The sequence below is a fragment of the Mesoplodon bidens genome, assembly GCF_964165515.1.
Source record: "Mesoplodon bidens genome assembly, chromosome: 7".
Classification (NCBI taxonomy): Eukaryota; Metazoa; Chordata; class Mammalia; order Artiodactyla; family Ziphiidae; genus Mesoplodon; species Mesoplodon bidens.
The window spans coordinates 100,084,046-100,106,844 of NC_138164.1; the positions used below are offsets into that span (position 1 = coordinate 100,084,046).

General features: G+C 41.7%; 1 protein-coding gene across 1 annotated transcript in view; it reads left to right on the forward strand.

The window, feature by feature from the left end:
• The first annotated feature begins 942 nt into the window (after positions 1-942).
• Positions 943-22,799, forward strand: part of HSD17B12 (hydroxysteroid 17-beta dehydrogenase 12) — a 168,169-nt gene continuing 146,312 nt past the window's right edge. The window contains exon 1 of the mRNA XM_081240077.1: positions 943-1,217. Within this exon, the coding sequence (XP_081096203.1) occupies positions 1,058-1,217 (160 nt within the window). The 5' untranslated portion in view covers positions 943-1,057. The remainder of the gene's footprint in view (positions 1,218-22,799) is intronic.

Consider the following 22,799-nt stretch of genomic DNA (forward strand, 5'->3'; position numbering starts at 1 on the left):
ATCGCATTACACAATTTCTTAAATTTACCTTGTGGTCCTACTCCTCTGGAACTTTGCTGAGGTGGTTTTCATATCTGTACTTGGACTGTGCACTTTTGTACCGTCTCACCACTCCCCCGCGCCCCCCACCAAAAGAAAATACAAAAGGAAAGTAAAAGAAAAATCTCTATAGTCCTTTAAGTCCAGTTAAAACATGGAGCCCTTCCCGCATCTAACTGTTCATCAAGCTGTATTCCCATAATGTATCTTTCATTTTATAGCTCTTACGCCATTGGGTATTATAGTCATTTGACGCCATGAAGTTATTTGCCTTGAACTCCAAGACATTGGGAATAATGTTATTTAATGCTCCGCGCAGGAGGGACGCCTGGCATTTAGAAGGCCCTCCATAAGGCTGTGTAACCGGAGCGAAAGTGTGTCGTGGGGACGGCACAGAAACAGGAGATGCAAACCTTTATTCGGAAAAGCTTACGGGAACAACGACAGCATATTTAACAAAGATGTGAAAATAAAACCATGGCTCCACGTCCACTTCTTACCACAATCTTCCCATTCACTACCGGTGTCTCTGACCCCATTCCCTCCTCAAACCCAAGCTCAAACCAGACTGGGTCTGATTGGCCAATCGGAGCACAACCTTCGGTAATCGCGAGGCCTTCTCCAGCCAATGAGAGACCTGGACGATTTGGCGGCGGTGAGACTTGCAACCCTCTGGCTGAATCCTGGGGGCGTGGGGACACGTTGGGCGGGACTGAAGTTTGATTGGCAGGTGAGCGATCCACCGCCTTAGAACGGAAACGCGGCTCGGTGAGAGCAAGGGGGGTCGTGGGCGGGGCAGTGAAACTAGGGTCAGCCAATGACCGACGCACTACATGCAGAGAGAAAGATAGATCACCAATGGTGGCACGGATGTGCTGCCATGGGCGGGGTTTAGGCCTAAAGCTATGTAGGAGCAGCACCTATTACGGTAGTTCTCATCTTCACGGCCAGCGCATCTTCCTGCATTCATTCGTTTGTTTTTTCCATTCACGAAGGTAGTGAGGCCTGGTCGAAAGCCATGGAGAGCACTCTGCCTGCCGCCGGCTTCCTGTACTGGGTGGGCGCGGGCACCGTGGCCTACTTGGCCCTGCGCATCTCGTGCTCGCTCTTCACGGCCCTTCGGGTCTGGGGTTTGGGTCACGAGGCGGGGGTCGGACCGGGGCTCGGTGAATGGGCAGGTGAGTCGAATCCAGGGCCGCCGGCCCCCGCGCTCCTGCTGCGGCTCGCGCGGCTCCCGACCGGGCCTGGAACGCTCTGGCCACTTCTGGGCCCAGCGCTTGGCCTTCCCGTCCCCAGCTCCCCTCTCCTCCATTCTGAGACTCCTGCGTCCCGCATACCCGCCTGTCCCTTAAGCCATTTTCTGGCTTGCTTAGACTTGTAGAGTTTTTAAATACTAAATACATTGCTGGCTTAAGTCAGCGAATCTAAAGTGCCTCTTGGTGGGCGCAGGAGAAATCTGGCCTGAACTCCCTGGGTCTTGTGTCCTTTAAGCCTTTCTGGGTTCACGGAGTTAGTCGCCTTGCTGCTTGCTTCCTTAGTCGCACTCTACGCACCTTGGCTCACCCCTTATGAGTGTTTTTAAAACAAAGTCTTTGGCTTGAATACTGGCCCTGTGCTCAGGATGAAAAGCATTCTGTTGCCTTTTGGGGGGCGAGGGTGGAGGAAGAGGACATAGAATTTCAGAAGACTTTCTGCTCTTTGGAACCTTGGATTCGGCCTAGTTCAGGTAATTTACAAAAAAAAATTGGTAAACTGTTCTGGAGTCCTAATGAGTAGCAAGAATTATTGCTTCTGCAAAACAGTACTCTTCATGTAGAAATCGGAAATGCTTTCTGCAGAAGGACATTTGCAGGAAAAAGTATTCCCAGAAAGAATGAGCTAAACAAACAGGTCTTGTTCCATCTAGTCGGGGGATTTTGAAGATGGAGGAGAAAGGTCAGATTGGAGAAGTTGGGAAACATCTGAGGAAAGTTTTGCGTTTACTGTTTTTCTTTTTCTGCCTTTTTTGTTGATTTTCTTTCCTTATTTTTTTGTTTCTTTTAGTTTTTTTTTTTTTAAACCGAGTGATATGCCGTTCTCCAATGTGATTATTCATTCTGCTGTTTTATAATTGAATGTTCACTTCACAAAGCATTTTATTGAATTTTGGGGTGGTTAGGGGTTGCTTTCAGACTAGGCTCAAATAAGGTACACAAGTAATGTTACTCCATATTCTTAACTTTATTCACTCAAAAACATTTCAACAACTTAGTAGGAAAAACATAATAAATTAACATTTTGGAACAGCAACAAAAGGAGAAAACATCTCAAGTAAGAATGAATATGTGAAGCAGCTATTAACATAATACTTATTTTAAAAAGTCACTTAATTGTTTTTTGATCGTTGAAAAAGCAAGTGAAGTGTGCTCAGCTTGATTATAATCAAGATTGTAATTTCACGGTTGATAAGCCCAAATTCTTGGTTGTCAGTTTGGAAAACTTGCTTTTTGACTTTTTTTTTAATGAAGGTTTTATTTATTTATTTATTTAGGCTGTGTTGGGTCTTCATTGCTGTGCGCAGGCTTTCTCTAGTTGTGGTGAGCAGGGCTACTCTTCGTTGCGGTGCACAGTCTTCTCATTGCTGGGGCCTCTCTTGTTGGGGAGCAGGGGCTCCAGGTGTGCGGGCTTCAGTAGTTGTGGCACGTGGGCTTAGCTGCTCCGACGCATGTGGGATCTTCCTGGACCAGGGCTTGAACCCATGTCTTCTGCATTGGCAGGTGGATTCTTAACCACTGCGCCACCAGGGAAGTCCGCATGTTGACTTTTGAACAAGACTCTAGTGCCTTAGGAGATCATATATCAAGATGAATAAGTTTTGTAATTTGTAAGCAAAGACTTATGGTAATAACTTTTTTTTTTAACGATCTAAAATTGACCATAGTGGCTAATAACTCAAAGAGACCAAGTCATTTGTATATGAATCCATAGTAAAAAGTCAAGTGATATGACATTGTCATTTCATAAGTATTATTTATATTGAAAAGATTTGGCCCCAGAGGAAGGATGTTTCATAAATTAAGGGCAATGTTTAAAAGATTTGGAAATGAAATTTGAACTAGAACACTGGGATATAACAGAGAGGATCATAGTATCATAAAGTGAAATGTTGTCCAATTCACTTGTTGGGAAAACTGTCTTTTTTAAGTACTTAAGTAGAAGAAATAATGAAGTTGTTATTTTTAACATTACATGTGGGGGCCTGGATCTTAAAAGAAAATACGTCTTCCTTTATCTCTCCAAATTCAGGGAATCTTTGAAAAACTGAAATAATTTGAAAAACAAACCAGCAGAGATGACACTTGAATAATTAGGGTTAAATTGTGATTAAAAATAGGTAATTTGTTCAACCAGTTATTAGTGTAACCAGGCAAGGGCTCTTGTGCCTGTGGTGCTGAAAGCCGAACTCTTGACAGTAAGTGTTTGCAGCAAAGTAAGGGTTTATTTGCAGGGCACCAAGCAAGGGAGTGGGAGACAAGCCTCAGATCCACTTCAACTTGGTCTTTGAGTTTAAGGTTCTGTTTTTTTTTTGTTTTTTGTTTTTGTTTTTTACGGGAAAGAACAGAGAGGCTGGGGTTAATCATCATCTAGGGACATTTCTGTGGCATTTCCTAATCATAGTTTTGGGAGTGAGGGTGTCTCTGGTTTATGATTCCCAGGCCAGGTGGTCCATGGCTCAGGGGTCTGTGAGCTCATCTTGTAGTGGAGAAACAACCTGAGTTTATACGTTAATGATGTCATTGACAACAGCAGTTTTAGTACATTAATGATGTTATATGGACAGTGGCAGTTTCAGTCATCTGACTGGTTGATTAGTGTTCAGTTAGCACAGGATTGAGGTCAGAGGGGACCAGAGAAGGAATAAAGTTTTGGGTAGAGAGATTAATCATAAACTCAATAAGGGAACTCGGTTTTAGGGCACCTTGGGGTCATTAGGGAGGCATTGCCTAGTTTCGAATACTGATGTTTATTTAACATCTTCCTCTCCATCACCAATTATTTTAAGTATTACATAATAATGTGTGTTGAGTTGGTAGTATATTTTTATACTTGTTATTCTTAAGTCTCTGTGTGTGAGTATGTTTAATTTCTCCCCCTCAGATTTTAGAATCTGTGAGGCAGGGACTGTGGGTCCTCATTTTTTGTCTTTTCCCACAGTAACTGGCATATTGATCAGATATAAGGTCTTCTAGACATTTTAAAAAAACCCACAAAAACCTTGGAAAATCCCCGAAATACAGTTGTGCTTTGCAATCTGTAAAAATATTCCAGACCACAGACTGCTTAGTCTAGTAGGTTTTTAAGACCATCCATTACATGGCCCATCCTCTAATTTATCTCCTTCATCTTCTAATCAAGAGCTGGGTCATTCCTTCCCTAGTTCTCTCCAGTAACAGCCCCACTTAAGTGAATTACGCTGATTTCACTAGGTCCCTAGCAGGTGGGTTTAGCCAATTTAGGAGGTAAGGCTCTCTTACCTGCCATTGTCATGTGATACTTTCTGTATCTCTTCCAAGAGCAAAGAGATCCTGTGAAAGTGGAGCTTCAAGTTGTTTGAAGGTCACTGTAGCAAGTAATGAAAAGAAGATTGCTAACAAAGGTGGTCAGTTTGTGCTAAGAAGAGAATAGTCCTTGCTGTGGAGCAACAGAGAATGTAATCTGTAGAATTTGGTTTGAGCGTAGACACATTTTGCATTTATTTGAGCAAGTTTCCATCATTGGAGTTCATCTAAAATGATTGATGTAGAAATAAAGTGGGGACTTCCTTGGTGGCGTAGTGGTTAAGAATCCGCCTGCCAATGCAGGGGACACGGGTTCAAGCCCTGGTCCAGGAAGATCCCACATGCCACGGAGCAACTAAGCCCGTATGCCACAACTGCTGAGCCTGTGCTCTAGAGCCCGTGAGCCACAACTACTGAGCCCACGTGCTGCAACTACTGAAGCCAGCACGCTTAGAGCCCGTGCTCTGCAACAAAGAGAAGCCACCACAATGAGAAGCCCGTGCACTGCCACGAAGAGTAGCCCCCGCTCGCCACAACTAGAGAAAGCCTGCGCACAGCAACGAAGACCCAACGCAGCCAGATAAATAAATAATCTTTAAAAAAATAAATAAATAAATAAAGTGGAGGTGATAGGTGCAACTCTGAGCTCTTAGTTTCTAAAGGAGAGGATATAGCTCCAGGCAGCAAAGAATGAAGGATCCACTAATCAGTTAATGAGTTAGATTTTAAAAATAGCTTTATTGAGATATAACTCATATACCATACAGCTTACCCATTTTAAAGTGCACAAGTCAAGGTTTTTATTATATTCACAGGGTTGCGCAACCATCATTATAACCTAATTTTAGAACATTTTCATCCTCCTTAAAAGAAACCCTGTACCTATTAGCTGTCACTCCCTCATTCCCACCCTCTCGAGCCCTAGTCTTTCTGTCTATATACAGTTCCCTATTCTGGATATTTCATGTAAATGGAATGAGATAATGTGAAGTTTTTGGTGGCTGGCTTCTTTGATTCAGCACAGTGTTTTCAAGGTTCCTTCATGTTGTGGCATGTTTCAGTGGCTTCATTTTTTTTTTTTTTTTTTGGGGGGTACGCGAGCCTCTCACTGTCGTGGCCTCTCCCGTTGCAGAGCACAGGCTCCGGTCTCGCAGGCCCAGCGGCCATGGCTCACGGGCCCAGCCGCTCCGCGGCATGTGGGATCTTCCCGGACCGGGGTACAAACCCGTGTCCCCTGCATTGGCAGGCGGACTCTCAACCACTGTGCCACCAGGGAAGCCCTTTTTTTTTTTTTAATTGCTGATTAATATTCCATTCTGTGGGGAAGGAAATCCAAAAAAGAGGGAATATATGTATATGTATAGCTGATTCACTTTTCTATACAACAGAAACTAACACATTATAAAGCAAACTATACTCCAATAAAAATTAATTAAAAAAAGAAAAAAGGAAAACTAATGAAATCCAAATAAAGTATGAAGTTTAACAACAACAACAACAACAACAAAAATATTCCATTCTGTGGACTGAGTTAGATTTTGCAAAGGGTCTTCTCCTCTGCATTTTGCCCTCTGCACATCTTCATTAGCAGATCCCTGAGATTTTCCAAAGCTGATGGAACTCATTTGGCTCTGTAGTATTGCAAGGTTTTCCTAATTCAGTAGACAATGAGAACTTTAAAAGGGTTTGGGGTGGTGGAATTCTTCTGTGGAAAAGCCATTCGTCAAAGCTGGCTCTGCTTAGCCAAGCTCCAAGAATCAGATTCTCAAAATCAGGTGTGGTGCGTAATTTCTGTTTTTACATTGGACAGCGATGCAGGATTGGTCTAGTTACCTCTGTTGAAGACTACTTGAGTGACCAGGGCCCACTGACAGTGGGTCCCTTTCTTTTAACTAGGTTTTGAGGTACCACATGATTATGTATGTACATATGTATGTATGAAATGTTATTTAACTTGGCAAGCCCAGAAGAAATATTACTATCACTTATTGAATGCTTGAAGTGTTCCAGGTAGTTCACATAGATTATCATTAATTTCTCTTTGAGTTGTGCTCCAAAATCCCCAGTGTACAGAGGAGGAAACAGGGGCTTAGGTAAATGACTCCGTCTGTGGTTTCATAGCTGGTGAGTTACAGGATCAGGATGCAAAGCCAAGTTGTCCGTTATGCAACATCTACATGCTGTGTGTGGTGGGGATTGGCTTACAGACTACATGGATACTTGGGGTGGATTCCTTTATACCTTAGGAACTTTATTGCTTTTTGATTTAAGGCACACTTTCAAATCTGGACATGCTTGGTTATTCTGGAACCATTTCAGGATAAGTAGCACATTTTAGAATCAAGTAGCTTGGGGTTTTCTTCAGATTTGTAACCATGAACCTTGTTGCATGGGAACACATTGGAAAGGCACTCAAGGTGCTTAACAAAGTGAAGGGTTTGACTGTCATCAATATGGCTGGACCTGACCTTGAATGCTTTTTCTGTTTATCAGTCTGGCATTCTCAAATGGATTTAGTGATTCTCCAGAGGTCCAGCTTGGTTAGTGTAATATGTTCCCTGTTGACATCCTGGTAGACCTGTTCTTGCTGGTGAGTTTGTTTTTGATGTTGATCACAGTGTTTTTTTTAAAAAGCTGTTTTTTTCGTTTGGTTGTTTGTTTTTTTTTAAAGCAGGGCAGGTGGTGGAGGGCAGAGAAACAGATGAACTTAGTCATAAAAGTTCTTGAAGATATTTATTAATTCTTCACTTCATCTCTGAAAAGGGAGTCCATAGGCCTAAATGGAACAGTCTCCAGATTGGAGTTAGCAGCGGCAACCTTAAAGCACTAGGGCTAGAGCTGTGTAAGAGGAAACAGATGCAACTGGAGGATTGGCCCTAAAAGCATGCCCTGGTCTTATTTGGAGGAAAAACCAAAGAGGATGGTTTCCTGGAATTAGAAATTCAGCCTCTGTACTCTGAGCTGTTTCCTCCAACCTCACACCAGCCTCCATCGTCTCCTGCTTCCTTTTTTTTTCTTTTCTGTTCTTCCTCTTCGTTTCTGTGCAATAATAAGTTTCCTATTTAAGTGTCAAACCTGAGACCTCGGAGACTCAAATCTAGACTTGGATTCTAGCTCCTCTACTTTAAACTAGAGTGTAACATTGAGTAAGGTAGTAAACATCTGTGAGCCTCACTTTCCTCATCTACAAAATGGGGAGAACACTGGCACCTGTTTCATAGGCGCCATTTACATTCTGTGTAAAACAGGTGGTGCAGCACCTAGTACATAAATGCTTAATAACTTATTAGTAATATTATTAGCCTTTGTAGCATTATAGACTAATCACTTGAGCTAATTGACAAGATAAGGCTTAGTAAGAAAAGGTTAATAGCTGGCTGACTGCATCTTCAGCAAACTGAGATTACCTTTGCTACTCTCACTCAAGTGAGAGTATTGAGCTTCAAAACTAATTTTCTGTTTGTTTTTGTTGGTTGAGGATGATTTCTTTCAGTTTCAGAAAAAAATTATTGAAAGATTTGGTTAGTGAGCAGAATACATTGGTAAGTGGGTTTGAATAGATCAATTCCATTGCCTTTAAAGCCATTTGTAGATAAGGATAAGTTAAAAGAAATTTTATTTAATAGTGTGTTGTAGTTCGTTTGGGTTGCTATAACAAAAATACTATAGGCTAAGTGGCTTAAACAACAAACATTTCTCACAGTTCTGGAGGCTGGGAAGTCAGATCAAGGTGCTGGCAGATTTGGTGTCTGATGAGGAATTGCTTCCTAGTTTATAGATAGCTGTCTTCTTGTTCTGTCTTCACGTGACAGAAGGGGTCAGGGAGCTCTCTGGGGTGTCTTATAAGGGCACTGATGCCATTTGTTAGGGGCTCCACCCTCATGACCCAGTCACCTAGCAAAGACCCCACCTCCTAATACCATTATATTGAGGGGGTTAGGATTTCAACATATACATTTTGTTTCTAGCATATGAATTCAGTCTGTAGCACAGATCCTTTTTTTTTTTTTTTTTTTGCGGTACGCGGGCCTCTCACTGTTGTGGCCTCTCCCGTTGTGGAGCATAGGCTCCGGATGTGCAGGCTCAGCGGCCATAGCTCACGGGCCTAGCCACTCCGTGGCATGTGGGATCTTCCCGGACCGGGGCACGAACCCGTGTCGCCTGCATTGTCAGGCGGACTCTCAACCACTGTGCCACCAGGGAAGCCCTGTAGCACAGATCCTTTATTCCATTCCTCTCCTGCTCATCTTTCCTGAACATAAAAATATTAAAATATAGCAATTTATATCTCTGCCTTCTGGGATAGATTACGATTAAGGCTAGGAGGCAGGGAGGGTGAAGCCTTCACCATCTTGGTGGAGAGTGTGATCCAACACTGTTCATTTGTCCACCCACCGTCCACATCCTCCTGAGGCTGGCCATGGACCGTGTAACAGACCAGTGGGATGGCAAACAGGAATCAGGAACAAACTGCCCTGTTAAGTGGTGGAAAGCAGACACTTGGTTCTATGGGAGCTTGTGAAAGAAGGTCAGAGTGATGACTGAGCTGAGATCTGAAGGGAAGTGAAGAGTAGCAGACAGAGCAGAGGGACCAGCAGGTGCTAGGCTCCTGAGGTGGGAAATAGGGTCCCCTTAAAATAAGGCCTGAGCGCTTGGAGCCAAGAAAGAGTAGGCATGATGTAAGATGGGATTGGAGAGGGACTCAGGGGCGGTGAGCAGGGCTGTTTAAGAACATGGAAGACAATTGTGGGGATTTTAAGCAGAAGGGTAATGCTGAGTTGCAACTTTATTTTTTTAAGTAAATTTATTTATTTATTTATTTTTGGCTGCATTGGGTTTTCGTTGCTGCGAGTGGGCTTTCTCTAGTTGTGGAGAGAGGGTTCTACTCTTCATTGTGGTGTGTGGGCTTCTCATTTTGGTGGCTTCTCTGGTGGAGCTCGGGCTCTGGGTGCTCAGGCTTCAGTAGTTGTGGCACTCGGGTTCAGTAGCTGTGGCTCGTGGGCTCTAGAGCACAGGCTCAGTAGTTGTGGTGCACAGGCTTAGTTGCTCCGCGGCACGTGGGATCTTCCTGGACCAGGGCTCGAACCTGTGTCGCCTGCATTAGCAGGCGGATTCTTAACCACTGCACCACCAGGGAAGCCCTGAGTTGCAACTTTAAACAGAAGTTTCTGCTTCTATGATCTTTCTGAAGCTGTTGCATTGTCACAGAGATAGAGACGAGCAGATTATTAAGATAATCTCAGTTAAAATTGCCTTTAAAAAATGCAAATTCATACTTTATAGTAAGGGAGGCCATTTTTGTGCACTTTCTGGTTATCATCTTTCAAAGACTATTTCTCCCTGTGGGAAAATCTAATCAGTGTGGTATGGGAAGTTCTACTCTTGACCAGAGACTGGATGATAACGTTGAATGAACCCTGAAACTGGGTTATTGCTTTCTCAAGGTCACTCCATAGAACCATGGTGTGATAGTTGAGAAGCCTGCCACACATCCGAATGCTTTGTTTTCGTATTCATTTTGTCTGGTGAAAAAACGTGTTTGCCTGGTCTCTAACTGGCAGTTCCAGGGAGACTATCCAGTTTCTGAAAAGTTATCCTTACCACTGTTAAGTGAAGTTATTTCTACTTAAATGATCTAGTCTTTGGGGGAAGGGAGGAAAGACTAGAAAACTAAAGATTTTTACAATTACTGCCTCTCAGGAGTATGACATTGGGGAACAGTAGCGCTAACGGGAAGATTGGCTTTAGGGTCAGTGCAGCAGGTCTGAGCTTTGCTACTTGCTAAGAAGTTCGACCTTGGACAAAGATTGCTAACCTCTGAGCATAACTTTCTTCATCTAGTAAATGGGGCTGTTACTTTTCAGGGTTATTAGGACAGTGAAATGAGATGTAAATGAGGTTCTCATGTAACATCTTGTGTGTTTTTATGGATGCCAAGTAACATATATTTAAGACATCTTTATTTGTATACATTGCTCTTATTTGATGAAAAGGGATTGTTGAAACCAAGAAATAATGTAGTTCACTCAGCAGATAAACCATTGGAAATCTGAAGTTGTGAATAGATTGATTAGGAGGTGATTCACAGTACTCCAGGAGAATTGCTTGCTTTGTGAAAAGATTTACTAAGTGGTTCCTTGAAATATGGTCCCCATTAGTGAACCTGAGATACGATGGACTTAGAAAAATCTGGTTCTGTGCACCTTTTCAACTACACTGTAAAAACCTTGGGTCATTTTCAGCTCTTCTTCTCTCACCCACATACAGTCTATTAGGAAATCTTACTGACTTTAACTTCAAAATATCCAGTATCCGGTTCCTTCTACCACTCTGGTGTAAGCCACCAAAATCTCTTGCCTTGATTATTAGAACAGCCTCCTGTCATTCTGATTCCACCTTGGCTCCCCTATAATCAGTTCTTACAGAGCAGCCAGTGATCCTTGAAAAGCTCTAGTCAGATCATGTGATCCTTTGCTCAGATCTCTCCAATGTCTTCTCATCCTGTTTACTTATTTATTTTTTTAAAATTAATTTTTATTGGAGTATGGTTGCTTTACAATGTTGTGTAAGTTTCTACTGTACAGCAAAATGAATCAGCTATACATATACATATATCCCTCTTCTTTGGATTTCCTTCCCATTTAGGTCACCATAGTGCATTAAGTAGAGTTCCCTGTGCTATATAGTATGTTCTCATTAGTTGTCTATTTTATACATAGTATCAATAGTGTATGTATGTCAATTCCAGTCTCCCATCTCATCCTGTTTAGATGAAAAACCCCAGATTCTTCCTGTGGTTGACAAGGCTTTTGACCACCTGACTCCTGCCTTCTTTTACCTCTGATCTCCTCTCTGCCCATGTCTCGCCCTCCCTCCTAGCCACACTCCCTTCTTCCTTGAACATGCTTGGCATTGCTGCCTTGGCCTTTGGTTATTCCCTCTTCCTGAATGCTCTTCCCCAGATATGCATGTGGCTGAGTCTTCTTCCATCCTTCCAGTCTTTGCTCAAATATCATCTTCTCACTGAAACCTTCCCTCCTACCTTTAAACTTACAGTCTGATCTCTTCCACCCTTCTGATCCCGGTTCTCCTCCTCTACTTGTGCTCTTTGTCATAGCACTTGTCACCATCTCCCATACTGTATACTTTGCTCATTTATGACATTTCTTGTTTGTCTACCCCTGTTAGAATGGAAGCAGCATGAAGACAAAGATCTGTCTCTCTTGTTCACTTATGTATCTCAAGTGCCTAGGACAGAGCCTGCACAAAATAGGTGCTAATACATAGTTGTTGAATGAATGAAAATATTCAGGTATTCCAGTGTTTTTGAGGGATAGTGTATTTTTTGTGGGGAATTATCTTCTCTTTCTATATTCTCTTATTAGTTGTAAATCTAAAAAATATTAGTGGTCTCCCCACCTCTAAAAATGAAATTATTTAGTCTAAAAACAAAATATAGACTATAACCCCAGGAAGAAGTTCTCATAGTATAGATCCTGGAACTAGACTGCCCTGAATGTCTTTGTGTCCCAGAAGTGCCTGTACTTACCACTTCTTTCTGCTTCTGTGTCCTTTTGCTTATGCAGAGACATTCAGTAGTTTCAGGGGTTGTTGAATGTTGATCTCTCTCTGCCTGGAGCACTCTTTCTTCTGTTGTTCACTCTTCCTTACTCCTCCTGTTCATGAAATTCTACCTACTTTTCAGAGTTCGGATTCTGAATGTTTATGTTGCAGCTGCCCACATGGAAGCCATCATGTACTTTTGGAACTCTGATAGTGCTTAGGATCATTAGGAGGCAGAAGAGACTAATGATAGAATAACAAAACTGGAAGGGCTGTTGGTGACCTCTTCAGTTGAACTATTAGGGAAATAAGCTGGAAGAGGCAATGACTTGCTCAAGTTCATTCATCCAGTTAGAGATTGTTTAGGCAAGAGGGTCGGTCAGTGGCAAAGAGCAGAAAATGGGGTTGCATCGGTGGTCGGTTGATTAAAAGCAGTGGTAGGCGTGATGAGCAGCAGGCCCCGACAGCAGAATAGAAGAGATTTGTCAGGGATGAATTAGGAGAGGAAAACTGGCGAGGAGGACAGGCAGAGGTGACGAGTGGTAACAGGAAGGGTGCTGGCAGAACTGAACTTCATCACATTTCCGCAGCTGGTCTGGGGCGAAAAGCCTTCTCTGGACAAGAGCCTGAACTCTCGAAGAAATGACACACATCTCTGTAGCCCCGAGGGTACCATTATTTCCTACTCTTGGTGCACTCCTACATGGATGTTAAGACCGGGGGACTTCTTCACTGTGTATAGTGCTACAAGCCAAGTGGGTTGATCCATTATCTCTTATCTATAGTCTTGGCTGTGCCTGTAGCCCTAACTACAGATGAAGTTGATGACACTAAATTGCCAAGGAAATACTGTATAGTTTTCAGGATTGCTTCTCAAGGTGGCCAGCAAAGGGTGCAGTATCCTTTAGAAGTTTAAATTCCAGTTTTAGAGTTCCCTTAACCTTCCTCGTATGTAGAAAACTCATTCTCCAGATTGGTTTTACTGTAATGCCGGCAGTAACTGCTCACCACCAAGCTCATTTCCAGCAGAAATATTGCCAAGCTTGCTTTAATGATTGTTGAAACTCCCATCTTGTCACATAAACAGACCTAATAAAGTAAGCAAGCTCCCCTAATCTTGCACATTCAGTCATAATTTTGCTGTGGAACAGGGAGCAGCTGCCTATCTGTGTGTTCCAATACCTATCATTGCCTGTCATGAGAAAGGAGGGGATGATCTCTTTATAGATAATGTGAAAAAAACCCAACGGGTTAGACAATGATGTTCACACATTCTGAATTAGAGGAGGCTGAATTAATGAAATTTTACCGTAATGATGACATCTTAATTTACAAATTGCTCTTGCAAGTATTCTCAAAGGATTGCCATAACCACCCTGTAGTTATTATTTCCACGTAGTATTCCAGGACCAGAGGGAGCTGCAGGGACTGGAACAGGGGTTACACAGCTAGTAAATGACACAAGAAAGTGAATCTAGGTTTTCTGAGTCCGGGCTCCTGCCAAATTTCCTGCCGAAGCTCCTGATAAGGGTGATTTTAAGGCAATTTGCAATACCTGTCCAAGAGCTTATACGTCGGAGACTTCCTCAAATGTTGTCTGAAAGTGAAAGATCTGTTTATGCCAATATCCATGGGACCTAAGAATCAGTTGGATGTGCTGGTTAAAAATAGAGAGTCTAGGGCTTCCCTGGTGGCGCAGTGGTTGAGAGTCAGCCTGCCGATGCAGGGGACACGGGTTCGAGCCCTGGTCTGGGAAGATCCCACATGACCGCTGAGTCTGCGCGTCCGGAGCCTGTGCTCCGCAACGGGAGAGGCCACAACAGTGAGAGGCCCGTGTACCACAAAAAAAAAAAAAAAAAAATAGAGAGTCTAGGGCTTCACTACAGACCCACTCAATCAAACTCTCTAAGAAAAGAACATGGGAAAATGTATTTTTAACAAATTAAGTTGATTCTTAAGATCATGCATTTTGGGAAACACTGGACTGGGGTCGGGCTAGCCTTAGAAGAAGGCAGTGGACTATACATGTAGGCTTTTTAGCCAGATAGCTATTCTTGGTACCAGGGCTTGGTTTATAATAGTGTTAAAACTTCAAGTGATTTTTGTACTAAATATTTACTTATAACTTTGACAGTTAAATAGAGATTCTATTTTAGGCTAGTTCTGTGTTTGTACATTTGAAATAGATTAGAAAAAACAAAGAGAAAACTTGAAACTTCTCTGTGTTGATATGCAGTGAGAACCACACCCAGCACACCCAGTCTTTACTGATTGGAGATTGGCGGTGAGGGTAGTGGGGTCAATAAGAATGGTTTTTGGTAGATGCAAACAATGGAAATTTTACTTTGTTTTTGGTAAGACCATAGGAAGAATAGCTGAGGACTTTGGAAGCTTCACTATAAAGAATTGAGAGAACAATATGTCCTTATTTAATATTTGTGATTTTTTTTTAGTGGCCCCATTTCTTAGTTTATATTTATTACATTTATAGACAAGAATGTTTTAAGTCTGCTTTCTTTCTTTATAGATGGATTTTAAAAAAATTATCCTTATTGTGAAATTAATATAAGTGATTCTTATTGGGCCAATAGACTGGAGAGGATGTTCTTTTTCTTTAAACAAAAAATTAAAGTCCTCCAAATGAGGAAACAGCAGCAAAATGGTCTTAGGTTTAACCAGAAGAAATTTCTATTATAGTTGGCAATCTGAATGACTTTTGTAGTGATTAAACAGTGGAATCGTGTCATTCATTCATTCAGCAGAGAGTCATTATGTGCTGACTATGTGCTTGGCGTACCGCACTGGGTCTGGAAGTTAGTGGTGAGCAAGAAAGCTTTGGTCGCTACCTTCTTTGTTCTAGTAGAGGACACAGATCATTGCATAAGCAGCTCCGAAAAGTTTAGCAGGAGCCAGCCATGGGAACACCTCTTCGGGGGTTTAAAGGTTTCTGGAAGAAGTCACATTTAATCCAAGGTGTGGAAGAAAAGAGGTAGTAGGAAGATGATGATGATGTTAATAATAGTAATAAGACAAAATGTTTGTTAAAAAGCTTACCATTTACCAGATACTCTTCTAAATGCCTCAGTGAATTCATTTACTCCTCACGCACTCCAGTAAGGTAGGTCCTATCCCCATCTGACTGAAAGAAAGCTAAGATAATAGAGAGGTCAAGCAGTTTGTCTGAAGGCACATGGCTAGGAAGTGGAGGAGCCCCTGGGATTGGAACTCCTGTGAACTCTGCAAACTGCGTTGATGAATGAGAAGTGGGCGGGTGAGGGGGTTGGAGGACAGGGGAGTTTTTCCAGCAGAGAGAAAACTTGCGTGAAGACCTTGAAGAAAGTGAGAGCATTCAACAACTTTGGGCAGACAGTCCTTGGGAGGAGAGAGGCAAGAGATAAGACTTAGAGAAATGGGCAGCGGGCCAGTCCTAAAGGACCTTGAGGCTCCGTGAGGGTTTTATTTTTCCTCAGGGCAGTGGGAAGTCATTGAAAGATTTTAAGCAGTAGATGTCATGATCAAGTTTGTATTTGGACCGCTTGCTCTGGCATTTTGGAGAATGGATGTGGAGGGAGCCACCCAGGAGATGGGGGGGACCAGCAGGAGACTGGTGGCGGTGGCAAGCCAGGCGCTGGGTGATGGTGGCTTGGATTAAGGTCGTGGGGCAGGGACTGAGCGGGGGAGTCAGACGAGAGACAGAGGTAGAAGTCCTGGGCCCTCGTCACAGGCAGGTTGTGCGGGTGAAGGAGGCGGCAGAGGCTGACACTGGGCACCGACCACGGAAACCCAAAGAGAAGGAGCAGGGTTTGGGAGGAAAGCAGTGATTCCCGTGTGGTTCTGGGTGGATGTTTGGCAGTCTTCCTGTAGATTAGCACTGGCCTGAGCCTGATGTTCTGAATTCCTTACCAAAATCCTTTGGCTCAGCAGTCATTTATAGTTGTCAAAAATTATATGCTATATCTTACGATCTATAGAAACTTTGGAGCCTCAACATATAATATCTTAGGACAAGGAGAACATTATTTTTGAGCTGTTTGAGTGTATCCCATGTAGCACTTGGTGGCTTAGTTTGGTAAATGTTTGTTATTTCCTTTTTAGGCAGAAAAGCAGGGAAACACAATCAGAAGACCTGAGTTCAGAGTCCACCTTCCTTTGACATTTATTATCTGTGGAATTTTCAGTCAGCCTCTCTGTTTATTGCATCTATCAAATATGACTAAAAATACCCACTCTGTATATCTTCAGAGATATTGAGTCTCTGAATCGTGTCTGGAAACACTGTACAAAGCATTATGCACAAACAGGACATGGGGCCTTTTTCCCCCTTCCATCTTCAGTTAGAAACCTAGAAATAGAGTTGCCCCCTGAGTTGATTGGAGCCTTTGTGTGAGGTTCAAATTGCTTCAGAGATTTATTTTGGGATCTGTTGCACATTTGTCATGATCAACACCTAAGTTTCTTTTGATCTGATTATCTAATATATGTCAATTTTAGAATGTACCTAAAACTATTTTTTAAACAACTTTGTTGATGTAAGCTGGGTTTCTGAATTAAAAATTAAACGAATTTAGCCACAAATTTTGTTAATTTTAAATAAAATACTTCAACTTTATTTTTAACATATGCAATGGCTGTGGTTAGGTATAATGGATTAAGGATATAGTTAAGTTATTGGCAGTGAAGTGTCATTTCAACTCTGATGTAATTGGAACACTCTCAAGTTTGACATAACTGTTTAAAGTTCCATTATTGTATTAGAAGCGTTATTGTAAGAGGTAATTAGAAGTTCCTGTCATTTCTCACTCAATACCCTACTGTTTTTGTCTCAGGCTTAAAGATATTCAGAGAGTGCTTTTTCTTTAGTTAAAGGTTTTCTATTCCAGTCTTCATTTAAGCTAGATTCTTATGAATTATGACACTGATGACATAATGGTACTTTTTAGATCTCCAGAGCAAAAGTATCATCTTTGATATGAGGAAATAGTTTCCAGATGTACTTTGATTCTAATTTTTAAAAATATAGCAAAGATTAGGACCATGTGTAAACACCCAAATCTTCTAATAATACTTGCTTCAAAATACATTACTTCTTTGAAAATTGTGAATTACTTTTTTTTTGTCAGTGTGTTAATGTTTCTTCAAATGGAAACATTTACTTTTCTCTCCTTTTGTATTCCTATCTTTGGGTTCTCCCAGAAGCAGATACTGAGACAGGGACTCAAGTGCAATCAGTTTGTTTGGAAGGTGATCCCAAGAAATACCAGTAGGGAGGGAGACAGGGAAGGGAACACAGCCAATAAAGGGGCTATTATCAAGCCCTGTGATCACCTGTAGCTAGTGTAGAACTCAAGTTTCAGAGCTACTTCACTTGCAGGGCCTGGAAGCTCAAGTATTTTATATACCAATGGTCATTAGTCACTGGTTGAGGGCTGTTGGTGGTGAGGAACATTAATTCGATAGTACTTATGTCCACTGTGCACTTGGGTGTTGCTGGCTTCAGCCACCAGATAAAGCCCTTGGGACGAAGAGACACATTTGGAATGTGCTGTCCAATGGTATGGTCAGGATGGATATGGACAGGGCACTACCGGCTTAGCTGTAATTCTCATCACCATATTTGCCCTTGCTTTCATTTTCTTTAAACAAAGCAACGAATAAAGACCAAGGAAAAGGTAGGAGGAGTTATTTCCTGGAAATAATAAAAGAAATATAGTAGATTTGAAGCATAAGTTGATATATGTTATAATCTTTCACTGTGGATGGGAGATTTGCTGCCTCTCAGGGTGGTTGATGGATTAGCCTGTTTTAGGTGTTTTTACACTTTTTATAAATACAGATGACTGACTAAATATTGAACGAACTTCATTAGGATTATGTTTGCATTAAGGTATGAATTAATCTCTTCCTCTCCATAATTTAATTCTGATCTACTAAACAGGAGATGGTTGCCATATGGTCAGTACAGAGTGAGTGCAGCATTTGAGGGAGTTGTGGCAGATGTGGTTGGTTGCTTGTTGACAGAATGCCGGATTTGTGTAGGTATTGGACAACCATATACTTCAGAGGAGGATGGCCCTCTCCTCAGACCTAGGGGCCCAATTGTAGTTTATACTTATTTTGATGATTCCTCTTTCCTTGCTAGAGATTGGTTTAGGAATGGGCATGTAGCATAGTTCTGGCCAATGAGATGTAAGAAATCTCCTGGAGCGAGGGCTTCTGTTAAGCTTTCCTCCCCTTTCAAAAGAGGCAGAAGGAAGGGTACTGGTCTGTGAGGATGTGTTGCCTGTAGCCCTCTTTGGGACCAGAGGGGACAAACTGAGGAAGGAACCAGCACACTGAGGGCTGCAGAGCAGAAAGATGGAAAGCATCTGGGTCTTTGATTCCGTCATTGAGCTGCTGAATTCACCCATTCTGGTGGTGCCTTACACTTCCTGTTGTTTTGAGATAATAAACCCCATTTTTCTTAAAGCTATTTCTGTTATTTTAGCTGAAAGCATCCTAACCTACAGATTCAGTAGAAAAGTAGGGAGATTTTCTTGTTTTGAGTAAAATTTTATAATTGATTTAAGGTCCTATAGACTTGGATAAACAATATATTGCAGTTCATTTGAATACTGAAATGGATGAAAGGAGGCTAACTTTGGTATGAGATATGATTGCACGTCTCACTAAACAAATAAAGTCTAATTCCTGATTATGCTGGTCATTGAGTTCTTGGCCATATTAGGCCATTAAATTATTTTAGTCAGGTCTACAGTTAATAAAGCCAAAGAGTATAAGTATGTGAAAACTGTCTTATTGCCAAGATTCTTTGCGAACTGTTACCAAATGATTTAGGAATATCGGGTTTTCAGTTAATTTGAAGTAAATGTCATAAGATGGTCTACTTTAAGTTAGTCTAAGTAACTTTATTTTTAGGGAGTACCTAGTAATCTGAAGACTTTGACCCAGTGTAGTTCAACTGAATTGGAAAAGGATCAGGACTGGGTATGAAGAAGTGAAGGTGGGGTGGGTGTATGTTATGTGTGGGTCTGTTACTATCCTTAGAGTTTATTTCTCTCTAATTCCATTTCAAAGCCAGTAAGAAGTCAATAGTGTTCATTACCCTGGTGGTATATTCTTAGCTTTGCCATTTCCCCATATTAATGTATTATTAATATAAAAATTACGAAATCCATTTCAAATATTCCTGGTTGGGACAATAGTCGAGTATAAGGTTAGAGATTCAGTGTTATTTACATTCCCTTGTTTTTAAAGTCCAAATGGGGAAATGTGCCATCTGAGTCACTGAGAAGCTGGAACAAAGATACAGGAGCTTAGGGACATGGATTCTGCTTTGTATCTCAGATGGCGATATGGCCTTACTGATGCTGAGTTTGTTTTAAGAACCAGGAGAGCCTGATGTGTGAATCTAAATACTGTTTTAAAAAGAAGATAGAGATTGAGTTCATCTTGAATAGCAGTGATGCAAGGACCAAGTCTAAAAGGACCGTAGTACAATAAGAAATTAAGCCTCTCGGGCCTATCAAGACTCAGGTTGGCCATGCACCATCCCTGGGGCTCAAGGGAAGCTGTGCTTCTTTGTGTGGGTGTGTCGCTTCTGATAGGAGAGATTCGGTAACTTACTCAAATTTTGTCCCTTGAATGAAGGGGAGTGTGTGTGTGTTCTTTTCCTGCCTTCCTCTTTCAGAGGTGAAACACTCATGGGTTTGGGAAAGATGACTATTCTTGTGTTTAAGAAACAGGTATTATTTAAGGTAAGGTATTATTGCCAATAAGTGACAGAATCTGACTCTCTGGTAACGGATCAAAGGCAAGTATAAGAAGACTAGGACAGTTGTTATCACCAGTTTTAACTTTGTAGTCTTTATGCCTCTTTTTCTTCTGTATTTGTTGTTACATTTTTATATTACTACCATTTCTGCCCCTTATTTGGTATTGGCACCTCATATCAGGCATACAACATATATCATGGATATTGTATCATCTATTCTCGAGCTGTCTCCATACTCCCATCATTAATCTTTCATTTAATTGATTCAACAAATATTTGATCATCTTTGGTGTGCTGGGGGGGGATAGCAGTGAACAAAATGGGCCAAGTGTTGGCTTTCATGGAACTTGCATTTTAATAGGGAAGGATGGACAATAAACAAATAAATATTTGGTAAGTCTTGCGATGAGATGTACTAAGAAGAAAAATAAAACAAGGTAGACAATAGAGAATAACAAGAGCATGGAGAGGAAGTTTGTATCCCTGCTAGTTTTATATAGGGTGGTTAGGCAAGATTTTCTCATGAGGTGACATTTGAACTCAGACCTGAATGCAGTTGCCTCTCTCCACTCCAACCATACTGGCCTCCTTGCTGTTCCCTGTGCATCTACAGCACAGACTTTGTACTAGTTTATCCTTCTGCCTAGAAGACTCTTCTTATGGTTAGCCATGCTTTAAATAAATGGGGAAAAGGATTGGGAGCGATCAGTTGTGTTATCAGGCAGATGGAATTCCTTCTTCTCTTAGGACTGCAGAGGATTGGTCTGCCTGCCACTGAATTATGTAGAAGATCCTAGCTGGAACTTCTGGATTTCTTTGATGCGCTTAAAATAACATGAATAACTTGTTTAAATGTACATGATATTTAGAAGATCTTTCTGAAGGCTTAATCCCACCCAAGTTATTCTGCCCCATTTGCTACCTTAAAAAATTAATTTGATCTATCTGTAATAAAAAACTAACTTTTTACTCTTTTGTCATTGGACCTAATAAAAGTGATTCCCTGGGTAATATCCATATAGTTGTCCTCCATCACTTTACTTTCAACACAATAAAGGCTTAGAAAGCTTACTGATAAGTTGGAGCCTAGAAACAGTTTTATTCAAAAGCAGTTTTTAAAACAACAAAAGCCTGTTGTTTTATAAGCTCCTCTGAAAGCTGTACATTTATTGACTTTATCGAGAAGTGCAGTATTTGTGTCTCTTTTACTAATCTTTTTCCTAAGCATATTGAAACTACACCCTTATGATTGATTAGGTTTGTAAAGAAAAGACAGCTATAAATGAACTGCTGTATAGCATCCCCTATTGGCTTATCTCTAAAATGATAATGCAAAAAACAGAAAGTAAATAAAACCTATTTTTTCTGAGCTTATGATTTATGTCATTGCAAAAGAACTGAGTCATTCAACACCACATTCTCATGGTGATGCCTTGTTGGGACCGTAGTAGTCGTGTATATGCTTGTTGAAGAGGAGAATTTCTATTTGCACTTACTCTTTAGATTATTCTGTACCTGAAGTGGGTCATTTTCACCATTTAAAAAAATCATTCTTTGCTTTCCGCCTCATCTTTTTTTTTTTTTTTTTTTTTTTTTTTTTTTGCTGTACGCGGGCCTCTCACTGCTGTGGCCTCTCCCGTTGCGGAGCACAGGCTCCGGACACACAGGCTCCGCGGCCATGGCTCGCGGGCCCAGCCGCTGCGCGGCATGTGGGATCTTCCGGGATAGGGGCACGAACCCGTGTCCCCTGCATCGGCAGGCGGACTCTCAACCACTGCGCCACCAGGGAAGCCCCCGCCTCATCTTTTATTTACACTTTATATAGATAGTGGTGTTTGGAATATATATTTTTTGTTTTAGCTGTTAGCCAATTAGTGATTATCTTTTATAATGGTCTTCAAGGAGAACAGAGATAGGTAAAATTCAGAAATGTTACTGAAACATCCTTTCTGAGAGCAGCTTTAACCTCATTTCCCACCCATACTTTTTCTGGAACCGTAGAACAGACCAAATTAGGTTTCACCAAATTTTCTTTTAGCTAACTGTGCCCTCCAGTGGAGAAAACACAGGGCAGTGAAATAGCCCAGGTAATAAGCAGCAGAGAGGAGGTGACGTAACACATCAAGAGCCAAGCTGCATAACTATTTTCTACATAAAAGAAAGAGCTTGTTTTTACCCCTCATAAGCAAGAATACTATGCATTAGGCCTCCTCTTTATGGGTTTGTTGAACGTCCAAAGGGGGATTTATCAGTAGTGCTTTGACTTCATTGCTTCATCAGAATAGTTGATGGAACGCTTTGCGGCGTTTTGTCCCCTCCGTATGGCGTATGCAGTTTGTGAAACATCAGGCAAGTTTAGTAAGAGCTGAGAGTAGGGAGTAATTGGAGTTTTCCCCCTAGAATGAGCTTAAACAATAACTTTTTAAAAAAATTTTTAAAGAGACAGAAGAAAACCCGAAATTAATTTAGTGGATGTACACAATAAACATCTTGCTTCTGTACCTATGTATATTTAAAGCATTTGGAAAATTGTGAATGGACCACTACTCCCGTCTTTTCTGAACAGAAGGGGCTGCTGCCTTGTGCTCTGACTGCTGGTCTGAACGTAGTGGTCTTCTGGTGACCACGGGCTTCATCTATGGGTATGGTGACTGCGTGTGCCTGAGCCCCTGAGAGCACTGCAGAGGCACATACTCAGAACACGGGTTGGTACATGTACAGCTCTGGGCTGGGGGATGAAGCCAGCGTTAGGGGGTGCTGAATTCTGCTGCGTGATGATGGGCACATTGTGCCTGCAGGCTTGCTCTGTGTCTCTGCACTTCTAGGGTCAGAGAACTGGATCACTCGGTTGAAGGGGAAACATAAAAAGAGATTTGATGGTAGTTTTT